The following is a 23,113-nucleotide window of genomic DNA, read 5'->3' as shown; positions in this document are numbered from 1 at the left end:
TTGCGGTACGCGGGCCTCTCACTGTTGTGGCCTCTCCCGTTGTGGAGCACAGGCTCCGGACGCGCAGGCTCAGCGGCCATGGCTCACGGGCCCAGCCGCTCCGCGGCATGTGGGATCTTCCCGGACTGGGGCACGAACCCGTGTCCCCTGCATCGGCAGGCGGACTCTCAACCACTGCGCCACCAGGGGAGCCATGTCTCTCTCTCTTTTTACCTTTCTGGCATCATCTCATACCAATCTTCCTCTTTATTTTTGTGCCATGGTTTACTCTAACCTCGGGGCCATTGTACCTGCTGTTTCTTCTTCTTGGAATTGTTCCCCTTTTGCCTGATTAACATCTAGTTATTTCTTAGATGTTAACAAACAGTTCTTCTGAGAAGGCTTTTCTTGACCATAGGTCAGGTCAGTTCCCGTTATATGCTTGCAAAGCACTGTGTATCTTTCCTTCATGACAGATATCATAGTTCTCCTTTCCACTTATTTGTATGAAGATGTGATACATGGCTTTCTCTGTCAAAGGAGTATTATGGCAGCAACTTAATGATTGTTTTTGTTTATCATTGTGTCTACAGCTCATGTCTTAATGCCTAGGCTCTCAGTAAATATTTTTCAAGTGAGTGGACTTTTGGATATTTCTTCAACGCTAAGGAGGACTGGACTCAAGAATTTCTATTAACCTAGTGTTAGAGTTCTGGAACATAGCATGGTAAACTGGTCTGTTTGGGAAATGATGCCTAGGGGTTTCATCTGCATTGAATTTCTGTTGAGGAAGGTTAACACTTCTTGATCTTCTTCAGCATCATGGTCCCTGCTTAGAAATGCACTGTCATGTGAGGGACCTTCACCTTTGTGGAACTGATTATAGTAATTATTTCCAGAATACTTGTACTTTCTTTTTGTCAACATATATTTACTTATATGTTGCTTTATTTGCAGTGTGGGTGAGCCCATGTATAAGCCAGTGGTTGAGTCTTACTTATTTTTAAGATGTCAAAATCAATTTTTCACTATAAAGAAGAATTGATTTTGACGCCTTAAAAATAAGTTTCCTTTCAAATAAGATGAAAATGCTGCAAACAAAAAAGGTGAGGCTGTTTTATTGAGGCAAATTTTAGTTCACTGTTTCTAATCTAGGATTTTTTGTTTGTTGATTGCTTTGAGGAAGAGAGGATACATTATGGAGTGAAGTAAAAGGCAGCAGTAAGATCAAAAGATTGGGTAGAGAAATTAGCTTTAGCAAGGAAGAGAGTCATTCATGGGCCCTGCCGCTATCCAAGGATTTCAGGGATTTTGGTATTTATCCTAAGAACATTGGGAATCCATTGAAGCCTTAGGATGATGTGAATAGTTTTGTGGTTTTGAAAGTATCATTCTGGCAGTAGTATATGGGAAGCAGATTGGGTGACTGTGAAGAAACCAGTTGTAAAAGTTTTGCTCACTTGAACTACTAGAGCCGTAAGATGAAGAAAAGTGGGTGGATTCCACTGTGAATCCAGGTTTTGGGGATAGAGCGATACGGGTGATAGTAAGAGAAGGAAGTGGTGAGGATGACTCTGGATATTTTCGTGTGGCCACTGACTGGATATAGCCATTCACTCAGACAAGAAATGTTATTTTAAAAGTTTTAAAATTTGGAGATGAGAGAAGATAACTGGATTTAAATGTACTGTTAAATGTGTGTACTTAAAGACACTCAGACATACAAATACTTTAAATTTGGGGTTATGCTTATGAACTTTGATTAAGAAATTCATTTTATTTTTGTAAAGATTAACTTTACTTGTCTTTTGGGCCCAGTTATTAGCTTTCTCTTTCAGTGTAGAGGAGTCATTCATTCTCTTCCCTCCTTTACATAAATCTACCAGGAAGAAGGTTGTAGCTTTTTTTTTTTTTTTTTTTTTTTTAGCCTTATCAGGAGACGAAAAGATCTCTGATAAAGGAATAGTTTTAAACAGCAGATGTGAAGGTGTGGTCAGGCTTCTCTGTTCATTCATTTCTAAGCTTAGACAGCATTTTACAGTGCAGGGGGCTCAGGCAGCTGTGCTGATGGTTACTTCCATGTTGGTGGTTACTTGGGAGACACGTTGCCTCTCCCCCATGGTGGTGTGGCTGTAGAAACACAGCTCCCAAGCCTGTTTCCCTGATCCCTCTTCAGTAATAAGGTATCTATAGCAACATGCTCTCCGCTGTATTATGTTATATGCACAAAAACTACTTTGTTTTCTTGTGAGGCCTTGCCATGAATATGGATTATGAACAGCTCTAAAATTTTCAGCCTGTTTTCTTTAACAGAAAGTTGTTCTTGGATCCCTTTACACTCCTGACTTGTTCAGGTGGCAAAGCACACAGAGGGCATGGTCTTATAGAGCATTCTGAAGTCATCCTAGAACCTAGGAACGACTTTATCACTGCAGCATTTGCTAGTGGTAGGTTTTCTATCACTTAGGATTCTTTGGTTAAAAATTGACTCTAACTGAAACCAAAAAAAAAAAGTATCAGAATATTATAGGTGAGTTCAAAAAATTAAAGAATCAAGTGGTAGAAGGGACAGGAACCGTAGCAGCTCTGGGATCTAGAGAACAAGAATCAGTGGGTAATTTCTGCAGGGTGCTGAAGTTCAAGTGAATCAGCTCCAGTCATTTTCTTTGTGTGCGTGTGTTTGTTTCCTTCAGGATTCAGATTGCAATAAGAGAGGGTCTTTGGTTATCTTAGCTTGGCTAGTGCAAGGCAGGGTGTCTTGATTGAAAGTTTTCCTAGAACTTTCTTATTTGAGGGTGGAGTAGCTCCCCAAAGGAAATCTGCCAGTATGTTAGAAAATTCTCATTGCCATCAGAATCTCATGCTAATTCTGTTTGTTATCTATATTCAAATATATGTTTTTACTAGCATTTTAGGTGTGACAGTGAAGCAAACAACCCTTATTAGTTTTATTGTATAAATTAGTATCTTTTAAACATTTAATTAAAAACTTATACAAGCATGAATTTAAGATTTTGCATATAGTGTTAGAGCTTTCTGTTATTTAACATTTATTTTTTGTGATGCCATTGATTTATTTTCATTTCTCAACGTTTAGGATACTGTCTCAAGTGAAATTCAGACTGAGAATCTATAGGCTTCAGTGAGAAGTTGAAATAATTAGATTAATAAACAGATGGAGGCAGTTGCTTTCACTCTAGTTGTCCTTTAGCTCAGACATTTTGCTGGTGGAGGGAGGGGAAACACTTCCTGCAAATACAGAAACGTTTTTCTTCCTTCTCTGGCAAATCGGATCTCGAAAGTAGTAAGGTGTAGAGTTATATCGTGCTTGGGGGAGGGCGTGTGTGTGTGTGCTGATGGAGTGCGCAGCAACAGGTTCCTGGCCAAAACTTAGAATGGCCCCTGTTAGTATTTGATGCACATTACCCGTCTTCCGAGAGTCATGTTAAGCGATACACTGATACTCTGTGAGGTGTGTTAAAATGTAGGTATGGTAGAGATTTTTTTTTTTTGGCTTCTTAAATCTGTGTTAATTTAATAGTCAAATTTTGTAGTTAAGCAGTAAAAACTGAAAACAAACCTGAACCAGCTGGATAAATCAGTTTTACCACCTCATCACAAAACAGTAGGCGAGTAACCAGTAGAGTGAGTAAATGCGGTGCTACTTTTGTCTACTAACAATGATCAAATTGTACTTCAAAAGAAGCACCTTTTACATAATTTCTAAGTGCCACCTGCCTGTTGTTTACAGATGTGTCTCAGTGCCCAGAGGAGCAAGAGATAAGCAGTAATTCTTAGCTTTTTTGAGTTTCTGGCCCCCAGACATCAGCAACTGAAAAGGAGAAGAAAAAATAACTGAGGGATCAGATTTCCTCTCCTCCTCCTTCTCTTTATTTGCACCTGACATCAGGCGTCCCTCCAGTGTGAGAAAACAGTTGGAGATCCTAGCAAAAGGTGAAGAATAAGCATGGCATAGAAGAGAGGACAGGCCGCTTTTGCTTAGCTTTTTAGACCCTCTAGCAGGAGTCATATGTGAAGTATGTAGCAGAATAGCATAATAGTTAAGAGTCTTTGCAGTGGAACCCTGCTGTTTTACTAGCTGTGTGATCTTAGGTATTTAACCTCTTGTACCAGTCTTTCGTATCTCTTAGTGTTACTTATAAGGATTTTACGAGATATGTGTGTAAAGTGCTTTAACACAGTACCAGGCACACAGCGTACTCTCAGTCAGTAAATAGTTCCTGCTGCTGTGTTGGTATTATTTTTATAGGGGTTTTAGTAATAGATATTAATAAGACTCCAGTTGATTTTTTGTGATTGTACTGTATACTCAGAGGTGAGAAAGAAAATTTTTTTACTTGAATTAGAATTTCATCACCTATATAATCTTGATCAAAATAAACTAGTGTAAGTATTGAAAGTTTTGGTATTTTTATCTTCCACAATATCTCGTAACACTTCGAGCATAAAGATTACTTGGTTGTTCCTGTAATTTTTTTCTTTGACCAAATGCAAGTGCTGTCATTTAAAATTGTATTTTCATGCATAGTAAAAATTACATAGTACTGGGCATGAATGAGGCACAGTTATATTTGGTGAGATGTTTAAATGCTGTATTTTTAAATATCATAATATGAATTTGAAAATCATATTTTGCTGAAATCAGCTTGCATATTCAGAATGGAAGGTCAAAAATAAATTAATAGCAGAATACTTATTTTAAAATAAAGATTTTCAGCAGTACTAAAACACTTGTTATTTGATTCAGTGCTCTTTGAGAACTTGGAGTGTCATGAGATTCCAAGTCATCTTTTTTAGACTTGAATTTTTCTGGAAGGAAAATGCTATCTTTTAAAGATACTACACTGTAATAATAATTTGTACACATAGTGTTTGGATTGTTTCTGAGTACATACCTGTGGATGCATACATGCATATACTTATACTTTTAAGAAATAAAACTTCTGAAGTATTAAGGAGAGGATTATACTGAGGGAAGGATTCCTTTTGTCTTTCATCAGACTTATCTAATTTGGTATTATCCTTTTATGTGTGACCTTTCTTTAGTAATTTTGGTATTTAGTAATTTTAGTCTTTTTATAACCATACAGAATAAATTAAGTGAAAAACAGACCTTACCAAGAGCTGGGGGGTTATTTAGCTCAACATTCAGAATTATTCTATGTAGAATAGAACACTTAGACAACTGAACTGAAAGTGGGAGATGAGTTGAGTATAAATAGAATTCAACGCATTAAGTGATAAGTACTGAAGCAGTCTCTGTGATTCTGAACTGTAACATGTTAGAATTCTGTTTTGGTGGATAACTCTTCGGAATAGAATCAAGGATGAAAATGATTGTTATTAGAATTAGGATAAGTGACATCCTCACTGAGCAAGATTGATAAATTTATATACTTGTTTAAAGTAAAAACACCTTTTTAAAATTAATGGGTATTTCCTGATTTTAAAATTTATAATGGAGCCATACAAAATTATTGTGAAGCATTTGGACCATAACACTCAGTAAAGGTTTTTTGTTTACCTTTTTTATTAAAAACTTGATAAAAGTGCATTGTATACATTGTTCATCCTAGAATCAAGTGTTCATCAAACATTTGTAGCTTTCCCCCATCCCTCCCAAGAAAGTTTTTAATCGGTGGTGCAGAATATTTGTCATCCACCAAATTAAAAACTGCAGGTTTGTAAACTTGGCACTCAGAGAAAGAAGTAGGTGCCGTAAAATGATTAAGTACTGGCATGTGTACACCTGCTGTCAGGAAATAAACTTTCCATATGTTGCAGTTTGGCAGACATGCATCTTAAAATGTATTGAATGAAACTGCCGCTGCACTCTTTATCCTTTATCTTTTTTCAACAGTGCATCCTCTTTGTGCCTGTAAGTAATCACTTTTGCTTCAGTTAGAGGAAAATGATAGATTTTTTCAGATAAGCTTGAAGTTAACTGGTGATGCTCCTTGAGAGTGCAGTAACTGGTTGATTGAGTAAATCATTGAAATACTAGCTTGGCCCTGAACACCAACGAGGGAACAGATGTTCTATTTTGAAACATTTAATTTTTTTTTAATAAAAATGTGAGCCTGAGACACATTGATTTTTTTTTTCACATTTTATCACGTCATGTCAAAATAAATTCCCCCAGTATATGTGCGTATTGATAAAAGAAAATGAATATCTCAATTGTTTTTAAAAAGTAAATACTTAGATGAGAACTGCATTGATGAAACATCGGAACTTTATAAATATGTTTATGGAATAATTCAACTAAATCTTATTGCATGGAATATGGTTTTTAGAAACCTAGAATAGGTCAAAATTTGTCCTTTGCACAATTATAAAGTTTCCTTAAAATTGACAATAATGTTTTATTTACATTTAATTATATATTGAAATGAAAAACTGAATCCAAAGTCTTTTGACTGTATCCATTTCTTAAATTAAAATTTATGTGGAAAACATATTCAAATACACCTTCTTGGCCCCTAACGTAAGAGTTGAACCATTGATGTATGCACGCCTGTTATTGCATGTTAATACACAGAATCCCCTTATGTGGATTTTTAGTAGATTGTTTGGGATACCTTTTTGTTATATCGTGTTGTATTTTTAAGAATTACCTTCTTCAGAAATTAAAAAAATATTTTTGGATTCCTTTATGCGATGAGTTTTAACTAAAACTTGTCCTATGGATGTAATCAGTTTTAACTATACATGCTTTTAGCAATATTTTACAGATCGCACGTTTGGGGAAAAAAAAAAAGTTGTCTTTTCTAGTGGAGTTTGCGGTGGCGATACCTGCCTGCCTTTTCTTTTGCTGCGTTGGCACAAGCGTTGTGCTTATTTTGTTGTAAATGGTTCCAGTATTTTATCAGTTCACTAGGCTGGAACTGATGAGAGGTAATTAGGTGGCTGTATTTACAGCTTGAATAAGAAACTCGCCAGTGATTGAACACAAACTCATTGGGAGGGGGGACAGGATCAATTCTCAACTTGGCAAGACAGATCCCTACATATACATCTTCCAAGTGCAAACGACGGATGCTTAAAGAAACTTTAAATATCTTCTCTGCCAGATCTCCAGAAAAAACATAACCAGTCCCGGAACAGAAGACAGGATAGCGCTCACTTGGGTAGAGGTCTGGTGGCATGTACCACTTGCTGTCTTTGTTTCGGTTGGGTGCGTATCCCCTCATTAGGTAACCAGTAAAATAGTTATGTCTAGGAGGCATGTCTGGCTTCAGTAACTTAAGTATTAAATATTCGGTGTTGACAAACATGTCGCTGTCAGTTTTCATAACATATGGAATATGTGGACAGTATGTGGCAACCCAGTTCATGCCCATTAGTGTTTTAATGGTCAGATTATAGTATGTATCTAAATATTCCTGTTGAATTATATCGTGGTATTGTCTGCTTTCTTCCAGGATTGCACGTTGAAGGTAGCCATTTAACTTAATACTTACACCCAACAAAAAAATTCGTGTGATTTGGATACCAGGTGCTAGACTTTCGTTGCCCCAAGTTTGCCGAATAGCTCTTCTAGCTTCTATCTGTCCAGGTTCTGCAGCTATTAGTAGTATTAAAAAAGGGCTTTTCTCCTGGCATTTTGTAGGTTCATTGATAAGGTATTTGAAATGGTAAGAATTTGGATGTCCAGTGCCTTTTTCATTGTAAATACTTCCGTTGGCACTGAGTGTATTCTCCAGCCCTGTAACTCCTTGTGGTGACAGATCTGTGTTATTGGAGTTAGTTGCTGTTTGAGGCCTCAGAGTCTGCGGGACTGTTTCTTTCCAAATGTTCCGAAGAGAGCTGTGGTTTGTCTCACTTTTTGTAGAACGAAATCCACGGAAAGTGTACGTCACAGGGTTTTCTTTGAATCCAGTTCTTCCTGGCAGCCAGTCATGATGATTGAAAAACAAAAACATAGCAAAAAGAAACACGAGAGAAAGTACACCAATAAGATGGGTACGGAACAGAGACCTCTTGGCATTCCAGCTCATCTTTGCGAAGCAGCAGTGTCTTCTTCTCCACTGAAGCATGTTGTAAATACCCAGCAGTGGATGAGAGATCGGTGGCTGAGAATGTGTTCTTCCCCTGAATCAGTACTGTTCTTTGGTAATCATTTTCTAATGCGGTCACGTCGTCTCCCTCGCAGTCATTCTATAAAGATGAAGCATAAACGTTTACAGAGTGGAAATATCACAGAACTGCTTGAAAGAGACTAATAAAATTAGGGCACATGGAAATTTTTAAGCTGTGAAAATAGGATAACCCAGGAACAACGTTTATGATTTGTCTTCCCTTGGCAACGTAATATCCTGAGAACAGGATTAATTTCTTTAAAAATACACCTTTGGAGCACAGTGACCACTTTAAAGAGAGGTGAATGGACTGATTTTCTTCCACTTATTTCATCATCTATCTCAGGAGCTCTGGTCACTTGTACTTGTTGACTTAAGTTAAAGATTAGAAGTTGTATGCGTGGAAAAGAGGAAAATGCTGCTAGATCCCTGAGAGAGGCCATGTAAGGAGGCCTGAGAGCAGATGGAAAATGTATTGGCATTAATTAAAATTGATTTGACATACCGTTGGTGGTATGGTGCACAGTCAGCAGCCTTTTTTGTAAAATGGTCATGTATCAGTTGTGGGACAGACGGTGCAAGGTTGATTATGGCAGAGTTTTGTTAGTCACAGTACACTGCTTGGCATGTTTCCGTTGGTCCCTACTGTGTCGAGAAAGTCAGTGAGAAGACGCACCTGTCAGAATTAATGTTCAGGGTTCAGTAACTTCAGTGCAGGATTTTAAGACAGTAATAAATGATGGACATTTGCAGGTACTCTTTTCTCATGTTAACCTTCCACTTCAGACATGAGGTGTTCAGGAGATCATTGTCCTTACTTAGACTTAAGATTGACTTTTATAATATAGCAACTAATTATCTTTAATTATCTGTGGACTTCACAGAGTACTATCACGTATCTCAGTTGAATCTCCATGTTAGAACTAAACAAAGAACTGCTTTGAATAGTCTTTTCAGATTTCTTACAAAATATAGACACTAGGTATTATTGTATCCCCAACTATTTAAAATTTTAAATTTCACAAAATGCATCTTAAAAGATTTTTGAGTTATGCTGTGTTCTAAATTTGCATGTAGAGAATTTTTTACATTTTTAGGACTTCTGCTAGCATGACACTTAGAGCCCTACATTTAGAAAAAAAATTTTATGAGATGTCAGTATGGGAAGTTCACGATGCCGCATATTAAGAACTGGTCTTTGAACAAGTTTTTTTAGTGCATAGCACAAATTTGTTCATGTTTTTTCAGTTTGTTATTTTTCTGGATCAAGGCGTGGGGGTAAAGGATGGGTAAGGAGCTGTAGCTTGAATTCTTATTAAAAGAGAATACAAACCTTTCTGTGTAATTTTAATTTTTTCAACTTTTTATTGTGGAAATTATTTCTTTATGTAAAAGAAAACTGGTCAATTAAAAACATTTATTGTAGGAGCGTTTGTTTATTTGAAATTATATATACACATATGAATGTGTTTATGTAGCCTGTGATATTGAAAGGTTTATGGTTAATACCAAATTTGCTTAACCTCGATAAGAATTTCAGTTATTTGGGGAAAATAATGGCATTTACATGGAAGTCCTTATATAATTGAATAACTAGAATAGCACTCATATAATGTAAAGTATTTTGAAAATATTGATGGGAAGTGTTAGACTCCTGTTCTAGCAGAAGCCACTAGGAGGAGCAAGCAGGTGGGGATTCGAGATCTCTGAAGCGTAACAGTACAGGCGCTAGCTTTTGATGATTTCTAGTATCTGAGATTATGTAGTGCTTTTAGAAGTTATGGTGTTTCTCAAATGTAGAAAATTACATTAATCATTTTGTGAAATAGGAGCAGTGTTTTTCTTCCTTAAGTTTTCAGATTTTAAAAAAATAGAATCTAGTTATTTATTAGGATTTATTTACCTGAATTTTAATTTCACATTACTCTGATGAAGACTAAGACACTTCACCGTACCAGTAAAACATAGTTCTGTGGTGAGCTCAGTTGAAAATAACAGAGCTGAGTGTTCTGGTTTAGAAACTCACTTTTCTCCTCCTTACACTTGTAAATAGTTGGCCATTCTGTTTAGATGAGGAGACTCTTTCTAAGCTTTTATTTTCAAATGAAATATTTAGTAATAATTCTCCCTCCACCCCGTAAAGAAGCCAGTAGATATAAGGGTTATGTGTGTAAATTTAAAAGAAACAAAAGTTGCTTTTAAAATTTATTTGATAATCTATTTTAAACATTCCAAAGCTAAATTAAATGTGTCAGCTTTCTCTTGATACAGAATGCTTGGAAACTGGTTAAAGTCTAATCATTTAGATCTTTTAAAAGTGTAAATTTGATGGTTTAAGAAGCAATAAATAGAAGGTCAGATGTTTGAATGCATGTTTGAATAAAGGACTGAAAAAATGAATGAAGGTAAATATATTAGTAAATTGTATTTTTATGAAAACATTATACCTGAAGTGATATTTCTAAAGTATTTCAGTGTTACAGAAAACAGCAAATTATTATATATTGTAACCTGGCATACATGTAGTTTATGGTCCTATGTGATTTTGTAGCGATAGGTGATGGAGATGCATCTTAATGTAAATTCATGATATTTGTATGTTTGTAAATATCCAGCTGCTCAGGCTTGAAATCCATATATATTCATTTCTTAATCTCCCATTGGTAAATGTAGTGCATGTGTCTAGCCTTAAAAAAATTCTTTATTAAACATTTTTCAGATATTTATCATAATTTTACTGTTAAAAAGAAAGTACAATTAAAGTAACTATTCCTCCTTTTATTAAAAGATAAAATTATTCTCTAGTTCCTGCCTGTTGTACATTAATTCTTAAGAAGTGGAAACAAGACCAGAAAGTTAAAATATTTTTGACATTCTAAGTAGTTTTGCACTTTTACATTTTCAGCGTAGAAATAGCTTTGATTTGTCTCTTATGGGTTTTTATGGTAATATTATCAAGTGATTAATATGTATTTACATCTTATGGGTTGACGCTCATGGAGAGGATGTTACTATAAAATGTTCCGTTACTTCTCCCTGTCTCTGTCTCTCACACACACACACACACACACACACACACACACACACACACACACACACACACACATGCTGTTTTTATTATTTGGCTTCTAAAAGTGATAACATCTTTAGTCTGTGGGAACAGTTCTAGATTTAAGGGGTGCTTGAATAAAAAACTCTACACTCTTGTTTTGAGATAGCTAGCTTATAAAAATGTTTAATTGGTGGCTTTAACATTGAGAGATAAAGGTACTAAGAGAGACTTGAGGTTTTTTACAACCATATTTTTTTGTTTAATACCATCTGGTTTCATTCCTTAATGGAATAAAAATTCATACTGTGAGTGAGAGTTGATGTTGAGCTCTAATAATAATAGGGCCTGATAGACTTGTTTAATCTTAACTTTAGAATGGAATCCCTACATATGTCTTAAAAATGTTTGCCTTTTGTGATTATTAAATAATAGGTTGAGTTGTGCTGTAAAATTGAGCAAAAATCAGGATCTTTGACGATCTGTAAAAAAATTTTAGAAATACCCGAGTTCCTGAGCCATGAGTTGCTATTCTATGACGGTTACTAAAATAGTTTATTAGATTTATTTCTGCCCTGCACACACATACTATGCCAGTTAGTCCATCATTACATATTTATATAACCTGGAAGCACAGTGGCTACATTTAAGTTTAATTTTTTGACCTTGTATTGCTGTTACATGGATATTTTTATGTCAGAGTATTTTCATATTATGTTTTTGAGTTTCACTTTAAAAATGATCACCAAAACCAGTCTTATATTTTGATCATTTAGAATCAGTCTGTTGCTTAAAATAAAAGCTCACTATTTTAAAAGGGGGTAATTTTAGCAAGTATTGATATTTCTTTGTTTAAAGTTGTATTTGTGAACATGCAAATCTCCTGGGGTGGTGTGCTGTGCATAAATGCACACTGCCTTCTGTGATCCTGTGCAAATGCTTTCCTTATAGTATCTTACAGCTCGGTGGTACTTAAAATTTATTGATAGTCTCAGAGTTAATAAGTTATCTTTATTTAGGGAGATGGGTATGGGAGGCAACATTTTGTTATTAAAAACTGTTCTATATTAAGATTTTGTTTTGAAAGGACTGAAAAAGCTCAATATTAAGATCATCTTTGATGCTATTTAATGAATTTCACTGCATTGACCTCTTTGATGGCCATTTTTAAGAGAGCATTTTCATTTATTGGATAAGGATTCAACTTGACTTAATTTGATAGAAGATTGCTATGTTTTCTTTAGAGGACTTCAGATTTTTTTTTAAAGTTTAATTTCTCAGAGAAGCCTTTAAGCACATCTTGTTACTGTTTGCCTTTTCGGTAATCCATAATTACTGCAAGCTACATATTTTCTTGAATAAAGCAATGACAGATTTTAAAATCATATATTTAGAAACCCTTTCATAGTTTCAAGGACAGTGAACTGTATGAACTTGTTTATTAGATATTAGTGCCTCCAGGGCTATAAAAAAGTAACAGACATTTAAATGAGTATCACAAACAAGATATCGACATACCTTCCTTGGTCAGGCATTTATGAGGCGAGGATTATGCCCACTGAAGATACTTTTGGCACGCCATCACTTCAGCCAAGATGCTATCGAACATGCGCACCTCCCCCAGCAGTCTGCCTCCTGCGATTGCTTTTCACAGTGTCCAGAGTGTCCATCTGTCTGCTTGTCTTCGAGTTCCCCTTCTTGTTCATATGGGTCCTAGTCTTCTGAGGTTTTTCCTTTCTTTCATTTTCTTTCTCTTTCTTTAAACAAAAGAGCTGTGGTTGTTCGTTCTGTTTGGAGCACTGTCGACTTTTGCTGACAGTTGATGCATTGAAGCTTTTTACATCTGCTGTTTTCCTGGCCGGACAATGCAGTGCTGTATTCTCTTCTCAGTATCCATATTTCTAGTAAGAACACTGAGCTGCAATCAAAAGCAGCCAGAGCTAGAATGGAGTGCTTCGATTGTATTGGAAAAGAACAGGATTTAACTCTCTTTCGTTGTTGCCTGGCAGCTGCAGGAAGGATTTTGAGCAGTTTTACCAGGGTTTTAGTCTGTAATATGAAATCCAGGGTTCCTCAGCTGCTGCACAGGCAGGCAGCAGTTTAAATGTGGGCTTGACAGATGCTCTCTCTGACAGAGCAGAATTTAACGTCACTGCTTGGCTGAATCCCACGTGATTGTTTGCATTCATTTTGACTAAAAACCTAAGGTAGGGAGAAGCTTACAGATTTGCTTCCATGTGCTAAATTATATATATTCAGTGTAAGTGTAGTGATGAGTGAATAATACAAAAATGGGATGATCATGAAATGAATGGTTATAATTTTATCTTTTTCCAGCTTATTTCCTTTTTTTTTTAAATTTATGCTCAAGCACGGGCTTTCTAAATGTTTTCAGTGTTAGATGTTGGTTTTCATGTTACATGATTTTATAGGGCATAAGCAATATAAGTTTTGATATGTAACTTAGTGTAATTTAACCCCTTCAGTGCACTCCTTCCCTTGAAGTTTTTTTTCTCAAATTGTTCTGATTTTCATTTTACTAATATCTAGTTGCGGCTCGTAGACCATTTTTAATCAGTAACGTAGACATCTTCCCCCCTCCCTCCCCCCACCATTTTCTAGGATTTATGTAAATCAGCTGCTGTGGATTGCTTTACTGACACGTGTTGTGATAGCCCACTTCTTTTTCACTCTTGTGCGGTTTCTAGTGTTCTTGAAGGCAGCAAAACTTTATTTTTAATCACTTTTTAATGTCAGCATTTATTTTTTATTTTTCTTTTTCTTTAAAATTACATGTATGGCGGAATTCAACAAAATGATGTAATGGATAAAGCACACTTATACAGGATCTTGGTGGGTAATGAGGTTTTACTAATCATATTTATTTGTCCTAATATTTCAGGATGGTTTAGTAACTTGCCATCAAGCAAATTTTTCAGTAAACACTAGATATTCACTCTTAAATATTTTGTATGATTAGTCTGTTGGGCACCTTGCTGCTTTTTTTTCTGCAAGTACTGGGGCATTGTCCTTTTTTTTTTTTTTTTTTTTTTTTTAAATAACCTGAATTATCAGTTTTTCCTCTGAGACTTTAGGGACCTTAACTCATAGAAATTTACTATTTTGAAACTTACACTGTATATTTGTAGTCGTATATTTTTCATCCCACCTATCTTCCCCAGTAATGTGTGTTATTTCAAATATAGATTTACATTTTCTCTAATATTAAACATTTTTTTGTCCTCATGTTTTTTAGTATAGCTGATGAATTGTGTTTTGTAGTTTTAGGAATCCTAAGACTTTTTTAAAGGAGTGTATGTGATTTTCCTAGAAATGTTAGAAGGAACAGTAAGAGTTTTATAAATGGGAAATATAAGGCCTAGAGCTTTGACTTTTTCTGGTTAAGTGTGAAGGAGAGAACTAAAACCCAGGTTTCTTGGCATTTAGTCCCTAAGTTCACCCATATTACATGCTCACTACTCTCTTTTTTAAAAAATTAATTAATTTATTATTTTTTGGCCGCATTGGGCCTTCGTTGCTGCGCACGGGCTTTCTCTAGTTGTGGTGAGCGGGGGCTACTCTTCGTTGCGGTGCGCAGGCTTCTCATTGTGGTGGTTTCTCTTGTTGTGGAGCACGGGCTCTAAGCATGTGGACTTCAATAGTTGTGGTGTGCGGGCTCAGTAGTTGTGGTGCACGGGCTCAGTAGTTGTGGCTCACGGGCTCTAGAGCACAGGCTCAGTAGTTGTGGCGCACGGGCTTAGTTGCTCTGCAGCATGTGGGATCTTTCTGGACCAGGGTTCGAACCCTTGTCTCCTGCACTGGCAAGCGGATCCTTAACTGCTACGCCACCAGGGAAGCCCACACTACTCTTTTTTTTTTTTTAAATTAAACTTAGGTGGCAGAGTAATGCTTAAGTGCCTACTTAAAATAACTTTTTTTATAAAAGTATAAGTGGCTTGTAGTAGATCATTATTTATCAATAATTCCTGACATAGGATTTGACTGTGCAACTAGCAGCAGTGACTAAATTCATGTTGTGTGCTAAGCCTACTTGAGCTGTTATATAAATGACTTTTTTTCTCATAATTGTTTTATTATTGTAATACCCATTTTAAAGATGAGGAACCAGTGTTTAGAGTTGTAAACTAATTATCCCAAATATCAGATGATTAGTGATGAGAAAGAGTCCAGCTGGGAATTAAAGCAAGATTAATAAGTCCTTATCCTCTCTTCTTAACTATTATGCTGCATGGCACTGCTGGAGAAATTGTGGGACTTTTTTCCTGTTACTAGCACAGCATACCCAGAGATCATTCATAGCAGTATAAATGGATGTTTGTATTTTTGCTTTAATCACTTGATCAGCAAATACATATCTGATCAACTACTGTGTGCCAACATTTGAAATTAGGCACAGCTTATTAAATGTTAGAGATACAAAGATGTTTTAGTTACATTCCCTGCCCATTCTCCAGGAAGGATAAAGCAATTATTTGTGGCTGTTCTTTTGATTGGACTCTTTTTTGATGCCCACTGGATTTCTTATGGATCTTGATTATTAAGAGAACTCCATAGGTAACCTGCTGGTTAGTGGTTCCCTGCAGTATTAGGTGCAGTATTAGGCCCCTGAATTCCCAGTGGACTATTGTCTCAACTGTGCTTGCGATGGGAAAGTGTTTACACAGCAAAGGAGACTCCTGAAAGCTAATGAAAGGGTACCTGTGTACTGAATCAGAATTTACTTGAAACTTCTAGCATCCTGTTTCTTATGTTTAAGTTAAGCTGGTTAGGAACTTTACAGAAAAACAGCAGACGTGAGATAAAAGTTCCTTTAGTGACTTTTTCTAGCAACCTGCATGTTTCCAGCCAAGAGAAATGGTAAAAATCTTATGACAGGCAAGCTTGTAGAAGGTCTTCCTTTAGTCTGATTTCTTTTAACATCTGATTTCTGTGGTTAAACTTTCTCAGTAAATGTGACAAATTTCTTTGTCAGACTCAGCACACTGGCAGCTATTTTGTTAAGTTTTATAGTTATAAATGTCTTGTAATTTTTACTTGCATAGGTCTGTTTTTTTAATTTTAGAACACATCCCTGGTGGGAAAATAGATGGATATTACTATTATATATGCATTATGGCCAGCATTGTCCAGGCTCATTTTAGGATTTTCCTGGGCATGTCTAGAATGTCCCCTAAGGAGTCAGAATTTAAAAGCAGGATTTGCTATGCCTCCTAACTCTTAGTTTCTACTGGGTACAGAAATAATTATTACTTTTTTATTCATGTTGTTAATAGTATCTGAGTGATTATTACATGATCAATCAGGTACAGATTTGTTCAGTATGTAATAGGAAAGACAAGTATTATACTATTCACCTATCTATATAAATTCAACTAAATGTCCTTGGTAAAAAGAATAAGGGAGAAAGGGTTGTGGGGAGAACACTTCAACCATGGTGGGTGATTTCTGTTCACTGAGAATGAGCTAATAGCCTTGAGTAATGTGAGGAGGGGAACATGAATCTGGTTTTCCCTCCATTAGTCTCCATTCCTGTTTGTGCTTTAGTCTGACTCTTTGGCCCCTAAATGCAAGCCATTTATTTCATCTGAAGAACTAGCTATCTTTTTCCAGTGCTGGAGAAGAATCTTAATGTTTTGGATTAGGTGTAATTTCCAACATACTATAAAAAATTCCATTTGACACAGTTATTTAGATACCAATTTTAATTTTATTGAGATCAATCAGCAATTTTGCATAGCAGTGTTTGCTTGGAGTTTATATCTCTTGACTGTTTTGACTCAAAATCAGATGACATCTTTTTCATTGCATAAAGGATTTGGACAAATAGCATATTTTTGGCTATTTAATATTAGTAGTTTTCCATTTTTGAAAAAAATTATTGTGTTTATTAAGAACGTGGCATTTTCCACAATTACTGAGCCTGTGCATGTGATGAAGAGTGGCCCCCACTTGCCACAACTAGAGAAAGCCCTTGCACAGAAACGAAGACCCAACACAGCCATAAATAAAAAAAATAAATTAATTAATTTAAAAAAAAATGTGGCATTTTCCTTTGAAGTTAATATAAGATTTATGAACCAGTTTCGCTTTTCTTTGAACTCAAAGCAGGAATTAGCTGATTGCAAATTAGCAATCTCAGAATGACCACAAGTGTCAGTGTTTGCCTGCCTTACTCTTTCCTTCAGTTTTCACAAGCTTGTACTGCAGTTTCTCATATTGTTTAAGAATTTCTTTAGACTTGAAAGCAGAGCTAAATTTAAAGTCTCTTTCAAAACTAACTGTAGACACCTTTATCTGGTTTAATTCATACAAACTGTTAATGATCCTAAGGGAAAATGTAAGCATCTAAAATCAGCAGTAATTTGGCAAGTACTTTAATAGTAAAGGCAGGGACTTCCCTGCGGTTCAGTGGTTAAGAATCCGCCTGCCAATGCAGGGGACTTGGGTTCAAGCCCTGGTCTGGGAAGATCCCACATGCTGTGGAGCAGCTAAGCCTGTGCGCCACAGCTACTGAGCCTGCGCTCTAGAGCCTGCGAGCCACAACTACTGAAGCCCGTGCGCCTAGAGCCCATGCTCCGCAACAAGAGAAGCCACGGCGATGAGAAGCCCGTGCACCTCAACGAAGAGCAGCCCCTGCTCGCTGCAACTAGAGGAAGCCCGTGTGCAGCAATGAAGACCCAACGCAGCCAGTAAATTAATGAATGAAAAAAAATAGTAAAGGCATACTTCAGAGATATTTGGGGTTCAATTCCAGACCACTGTAATAAGTGAAATCGCAATAAAGTGAGTCACATGAATTTTTTGTTTCCCAGTGCATAGAAAAGTTATGTTTACAGTATACTTTGTGCGATAATAGCATTATGTCTAAAAAAAACAGTGTACATATCTTAATTAAAAAATGCTAACCATGATCTGACAACATGGGGTTGCCATAAACCTTCAATTTGTAAAAAAATGTATCTGCAAAGTGCAATAAAACGAGGTATGCCTTTTTGCTTGTATATTCTTTGTTTTTTTTTGTTTGTTTGTTTTTGTTTTTTTACGGTACGCAGGCCCCTCCCGCCGCGGAGCACAGGCTCTGGACGTGCAGGCCCAGCGGCCATGGTCCATGGGGCCAGCCGCTCCGCGGCATGTGGGATCCTCCTGGACCAGGGTACGAACCCGTGTCCCCTGCATCGGCAGGCGGACTCGCAACCACTGTGCCACCAGGGAAGCCTCTATTCTTTGGTTTCTTAGTAGCATAGCTGTTTCTTTTTATCACGAATCAACTAGAATCTTTCAGTTGTTATTTGACACACATGGAATAGTCTTAGAGGTTAGAGCTGGGGTTATCAATGAAGGCAGTACTGGGCTTGATACTACTTTCCTAGGAGGTGTTCTAGAAGTTTACGAGGGAAGGTGTGTTTGGCTGACAAAATAATTGAAGGGTATTTAGTGAGTGTGGCCAGGAAAGGTAGTCTGTAGTGTGGGAGACAATCTTTGAAAACAGCAAGGCCTTCTGAGTGTCTCAGTGTGTGTGTGTGTGTGTGTGTGTGTGTGTGTGTGTGTGTGTGTGAGTTCTTTAAATGAATCTAAAACAATTGTAATACAGAGTATATTGCTAGGATATTGGTTTCCATTAAAAATTTTACATACGTAGGTTAATGTTACCTGTGCATTTAATTTTAGATTGTTAGAGGGGTCAGTGTAAAATATTTCTTACATAGAGTTGTGAAGCCGACTAGGTCTGCACCTTTAAATTGTTTCAGGCGTCTTACTCCTGACTCCCTGCTCCCCAGCACATGAATATTTAAAAATATTAACACTATTAATTCATTACAAAGTGTGACAGTTTGTAAATTCAGGTAGATGTAATATGTTAGAACTTACAAGTGCACTAAAACTTCACAAAGAAGCATAGTTACCCAAATATAAATTATTAATGCTTCTTATTTAATAGCTTTAGTAGATAAGTAACGAATGCAAAAGTCAGAAGTAACTAAATAGAATGTTTTCCCCAAAGGGCCTTTTTGAGATGACCTGGGAACATTGAGTATACTCAATGTATACATTGAGTATACTTGATTTTAAATTCATGTACGTAACATAGCTGTCTTCAGAATGATTGTTTATGGTCTGGTTGGCAATAGGGACTTTAGTATAAAGAAACTTTGCAAAGTTTTCAAAACTTTGCAAAAGAGACAGGCAAAGGTTATAGGATCAGGAAGGGGTAAGGGTTGACTTTAGGGTTTGATTTCTTCCCCTCCCTAATTTCTTAGTGGATGCCCAACGGATTCACTTACGTTCAGCAAATACATTAAGCATATACACAAATTACAGGAGCATATGAGATATTGCATCATTAGGTTCCTTTTTTTCAAGAGATTTCTAGACTTGATGGGTACACAAATCATTATAAAGATGGCACAGATAACTAGAAGTAAATGTTATATAGTTATTTAGTTTTTCCCTTCAGGTAGAGTTTGTCTTGTACAATTCACTGTGGTCTCACTCAGTTTCACTGCTTTGATACTTTTGATCTTCCCAATTGGAGTTGGTTTTTTTAAAAAAAATAATTTTATTTTATTTTGTTTATTTTTGGCTGCATGGGGTCTTTGTTGCTGCGCGCGGGCTCCCTCTAGTTGCGGCGAGCAGCGGTTATTCTTCGTTGCGGTGCACGGGCTTCTTATTGCGGTGGCTTCTCTTGTGGAGCACGGGCTCTATGCGCGCTGGCTTCAGTAGTTGTGGCGTACGGGCTCAGTAGTTGTGGCTCGTGGGGCTCTAGAGCGCAGGCTCAGTAGTTGTGGTACACGGGTTTAGTTGCTCCAAGGCATGTGGGATCTTCCCGGACCAGGGCACGAACTGTGTCCCCCTGCATTGGCAGGCGGATTCTTAACCACTGTGCCACCAGGGAAGCCCTGTAGTTGGTTTTATGTTACATTTTTATCTGTTTAATTTTTATGTATTTCTAATATTTTATCCCCTTTTAATAAATAAAAAGAGGGCTCACAGATAATACAGTTCCTGAGTTTTAGTGAACTAAAATTTAAAAAATGAAAATTTATATATTTCTGTTTGTACCCTCCATTTTTTTAGTGTCTCCCTGATTACTTATTAATTAACGTATTGAGTATGTTTCTTTTTCATAAATATCCTCATAGTAGACTTTGAGTTTTATCTATATTTCCTCTGTAACTTTTCACAGAATTTGTATTTATTAACATCTCTGGAATTTATAATGTTTCATGACATTTCAGTTGCCTGTCTTAGTATGTGTGATTTCAGATAGTTAAGTATGTACAGGTCTGTGTTTTATTTTAGCTTCCTCAGTCAGTTTCTTGAATCATTAAATGGTAAAACATTGAATATTTTCTTTGAAAGCTTACAATATTATTTCCCTTTCTACCTATATTGCCAGTAGCTATAATCTTTGGTTCCCAAAACAATGAAATTAATATAATTCCAAACGTGTAACCTTTGATAGAGGGAGCTGGGCAGGAGAATATTATTTATTCACACGAAACAAAAGAAGAGCAAATTTATAAGCTATAGAGCAAAATTATAAGCTGTATGGGTTTGAAGAAACTCACATTGAATTATGTCTTCAAACTTAATCAGTTAATTGGACCCTTCAGGTTGTACTGTAATGGCATTGTTCCTATTGAAAAGGTATTACTTACATTAGAATAATGGAATTTCAGAGCAGAATTGGACCTTTGAGGTCATCTAAAAATCTAGTTTCCTCATTTTACAGGCAAGGTAACTAAGACCCTGAGAGGTTGTGATTTTTCTCAAAGGTCTACTCTTAATGTGGCAGGGCCAAAGCTAGAACCTAGAGCTCAAGACTTGTAAATCAAGCTTTTTTTTTGCACTGATTTATTCTGTCTCTAGTTAACATCAGTGTATTTGTTTTTAGTCCATGGATCCATAAGCTACACAAATGAGCCTGTGGACCTTCTACCTTACCCGTATCCCTCTGCCACTATAAAAACAATTCCGCCAGTTTTAAGTGAGAATGATAATGCTTTTATTAAAACTCAGTGAGAAAGAATTGTTCATTTGTTCCAGAAGGTATGTGATCATTATAGACTTTGGTGTTAAAGGAGATCAGTACACATGCTTTGGTTTGTTTCTAATTGCAGTGCTGTGATTAACATTTCATCTACGTTCATGTGGATGTAATTTTTTAATCTATAGATAAATAATTTTTAAAAACCTGACATTTTCCCAGTATGAAAGAATACCTCTTTAAAGATTTTGTGTTCTGTCTCACTCTCTTTTCCTCTCTTTTGATCCAAATTTTTATTGCTGTATTAGTTTGGGTTCTCCACAGGAACAATCAATAGGATAGATAGATTGATTATAAGGAATTGGCACATGTGCCTGGGGAGACTGAAAAGTCCCAGAATTTACAGTCGTCAGGCTGGTGACCCAGGGAAGCTGATGGGATGGTATAGCTTCAGTCTGAGCCTGAAGGACTGAGAACCAGGAGGGCTGCTGGTGTAAGCTCCCGTCTGAGGCTGAGGCAGGAGAATACCCATGTCCCAGCTTGACCACTGCCAGGCAGAGTGAATTCTCTTTTATTTTGCCTTTTTGTTCTGTTCAGCCCTTCAGTGGATTGGATGAGTCCCATCTCCTTTGGGGAGGGCAATCTGCTTTACTCAGTCTGCTGATTAAAATGTTAATCTTATCTAGAAACATCTTCACAGACACATCCAGAATAATAATATAACCAAATGTCTGGGATATTAATTCGTTATCAAATAAATGATTTGCAGGTATTTCCTCCCATTCTTTGGGTTGACTTCTCACTCTGTTGATAGTGTCCTTTGATGCATAAAAGCTTTGAATTTTGATGAAGTCCAGTTTATCTTTTGTTTCCTGTACTTTTTGGTGTCATATCCGTGAAACTGATGTCAAATCTAATGTCATGAAGCTTTTACTCTTTGTTTTTTTCTATAAGTCTTAAAGTTTCAGCTCTGAAATTTAGGCTTCTGATCCATTTTGAGTTAATTTTTATATATGATGTAAGATAATGGTCCAACTTCATTCTTTTGCATGTGCATATCCAGTTTTCCCAGCATCATTTGTTGAAAAGACTGTCCTTTCCCCATTGCATGGACTTAGCACCTTTCATGTATGTGAAAGTTTATTTCTGGGCTGTCTTATTCCATTGGTCTATAGGTCTGTCTTTATGCCATACTACAGTGTTTTGATTACTGTACCTCTGTAGTAAGGTTTGAAATCTGGAAGTTTTAGTCCTCCAACTTTTTTCTTTTTCAAAATTAGTTTGCCTCCTTGGGGTTCCTTGAGATTCTGTATAAATTCTAGGATGAGTTTTTCTTTCTGCAGAAACACCTTTGGGATTTTGACAGGGATTGTGTTAAATCTGTAGATTGCATTGGGTAGTATTGAAATCTTAATATAGTTAATTCTAGCAGTCCATGAACATAGATGCCTTTCCATTTATTTATGGCTTTAATTTCTTTCAGCAACACTTTGTAGTTTGCAGTGTACAGGTTTTTTTGCTTCTTGGTTAAATTTATTCTGGAGTATTTGATTTTTTAAAAGCCATTACAAATGGGATTGTTTCCTTCGTTTCTTTTTTAGATTGCTCGTTGGTAGCGTATAGAAGCACAGTGGGTTTTTGTGTGTTGATTTTGCGCCCTGCAGTTTTGCTGAAATAGTTGATTAGTTGTGGTAGGGCATCTGTTCCCTGCACAACCTCCCCACCCCGGGAATCTTTAGGTTTCTACATATACATCTTGTCATCTGCAAAGAGATAATTTTATCACTTCCTTTCAGATTTTGGATGTCTTTTATTTCTTTTTTTGACTCATGGCTCTGGCTAGAACTTCAGGTACTATGTTGAGTAGAAGTGGGGAAAGTGGACATCTTGTTCCTGATCTTAGGGGAAAAGTTTTCAGTCTTTCATCATTGTGTATGGTGTTAACCGTGGATTTTTCATATATATATATATATA

General features: G+C 36.4%; 2 protein-coding genes across 2 annotated transcripts in view; one reads left to right on the top strand and one right to left on the bottom strand.

The window, feature by feature from the left end:
- The window catches only part of CDC73 (cell division cycle 73), an 88,779-nt gene that overhangs the window by 37,111 nt on the left and 28,555 nt on the right, over positions 1-23,113 (top strand). The gene's annotated exons all lie outside the window — the stretch shown is intronic.
- On the bottom strand, positions 5,509-13,235 carry B3GALT2 (beta-1,3-galactosyltransferase 2). Its single transcript, XM_007466194.1, has 2 exons — positions 12,649-13,235; positions 5,509-8,160 (listed from the first exon to the last, which is right to left on the bottom strand). The coding sequence occupies exon 2, from the start codon at positions 8,037-8,039 to the stop codon at positions 6,771-6,773; it is 1,269 nt and encodes a 422-aa protein (XP_007466256.1). The 5' UTR covers positions 8,040-8,160; positions 12,649-13,235; the 3' UTR covers positions 5,509-6,770.

The sequence above is a fragment of the Lipotes vexillifer genome, unplaced genomic scaffold (genome assembly GCF_000442215.2).
Source record: "Lipotes vexillifer unplaced genomic scaffold, Lipotes_vexillifer_v1.1 scaffold585, whole genome shotgun sequence".
Lineage (NCBI taxonomy): Eukaryota > Metazoa > Chordata > Mammalia > Artiodactyla > Lipotidae > Lipotes > Lipotes vexillifer.
The sequence above is the reverse complement of the archived record's forward strand: the minus strand, read 5'-3'. Positions and strand labels throughout refer to the sequence as shown.

Excerpts from the sequence above, each read along its gene's own strand:
- B3GALT2 (XM_007466194.1), bottom strand. The coding sequence starts at position 8,039 with ATGCTTCAGTGGAGAAGAAGACACTGCTGCTTCGCAAAGATGAGCTGG.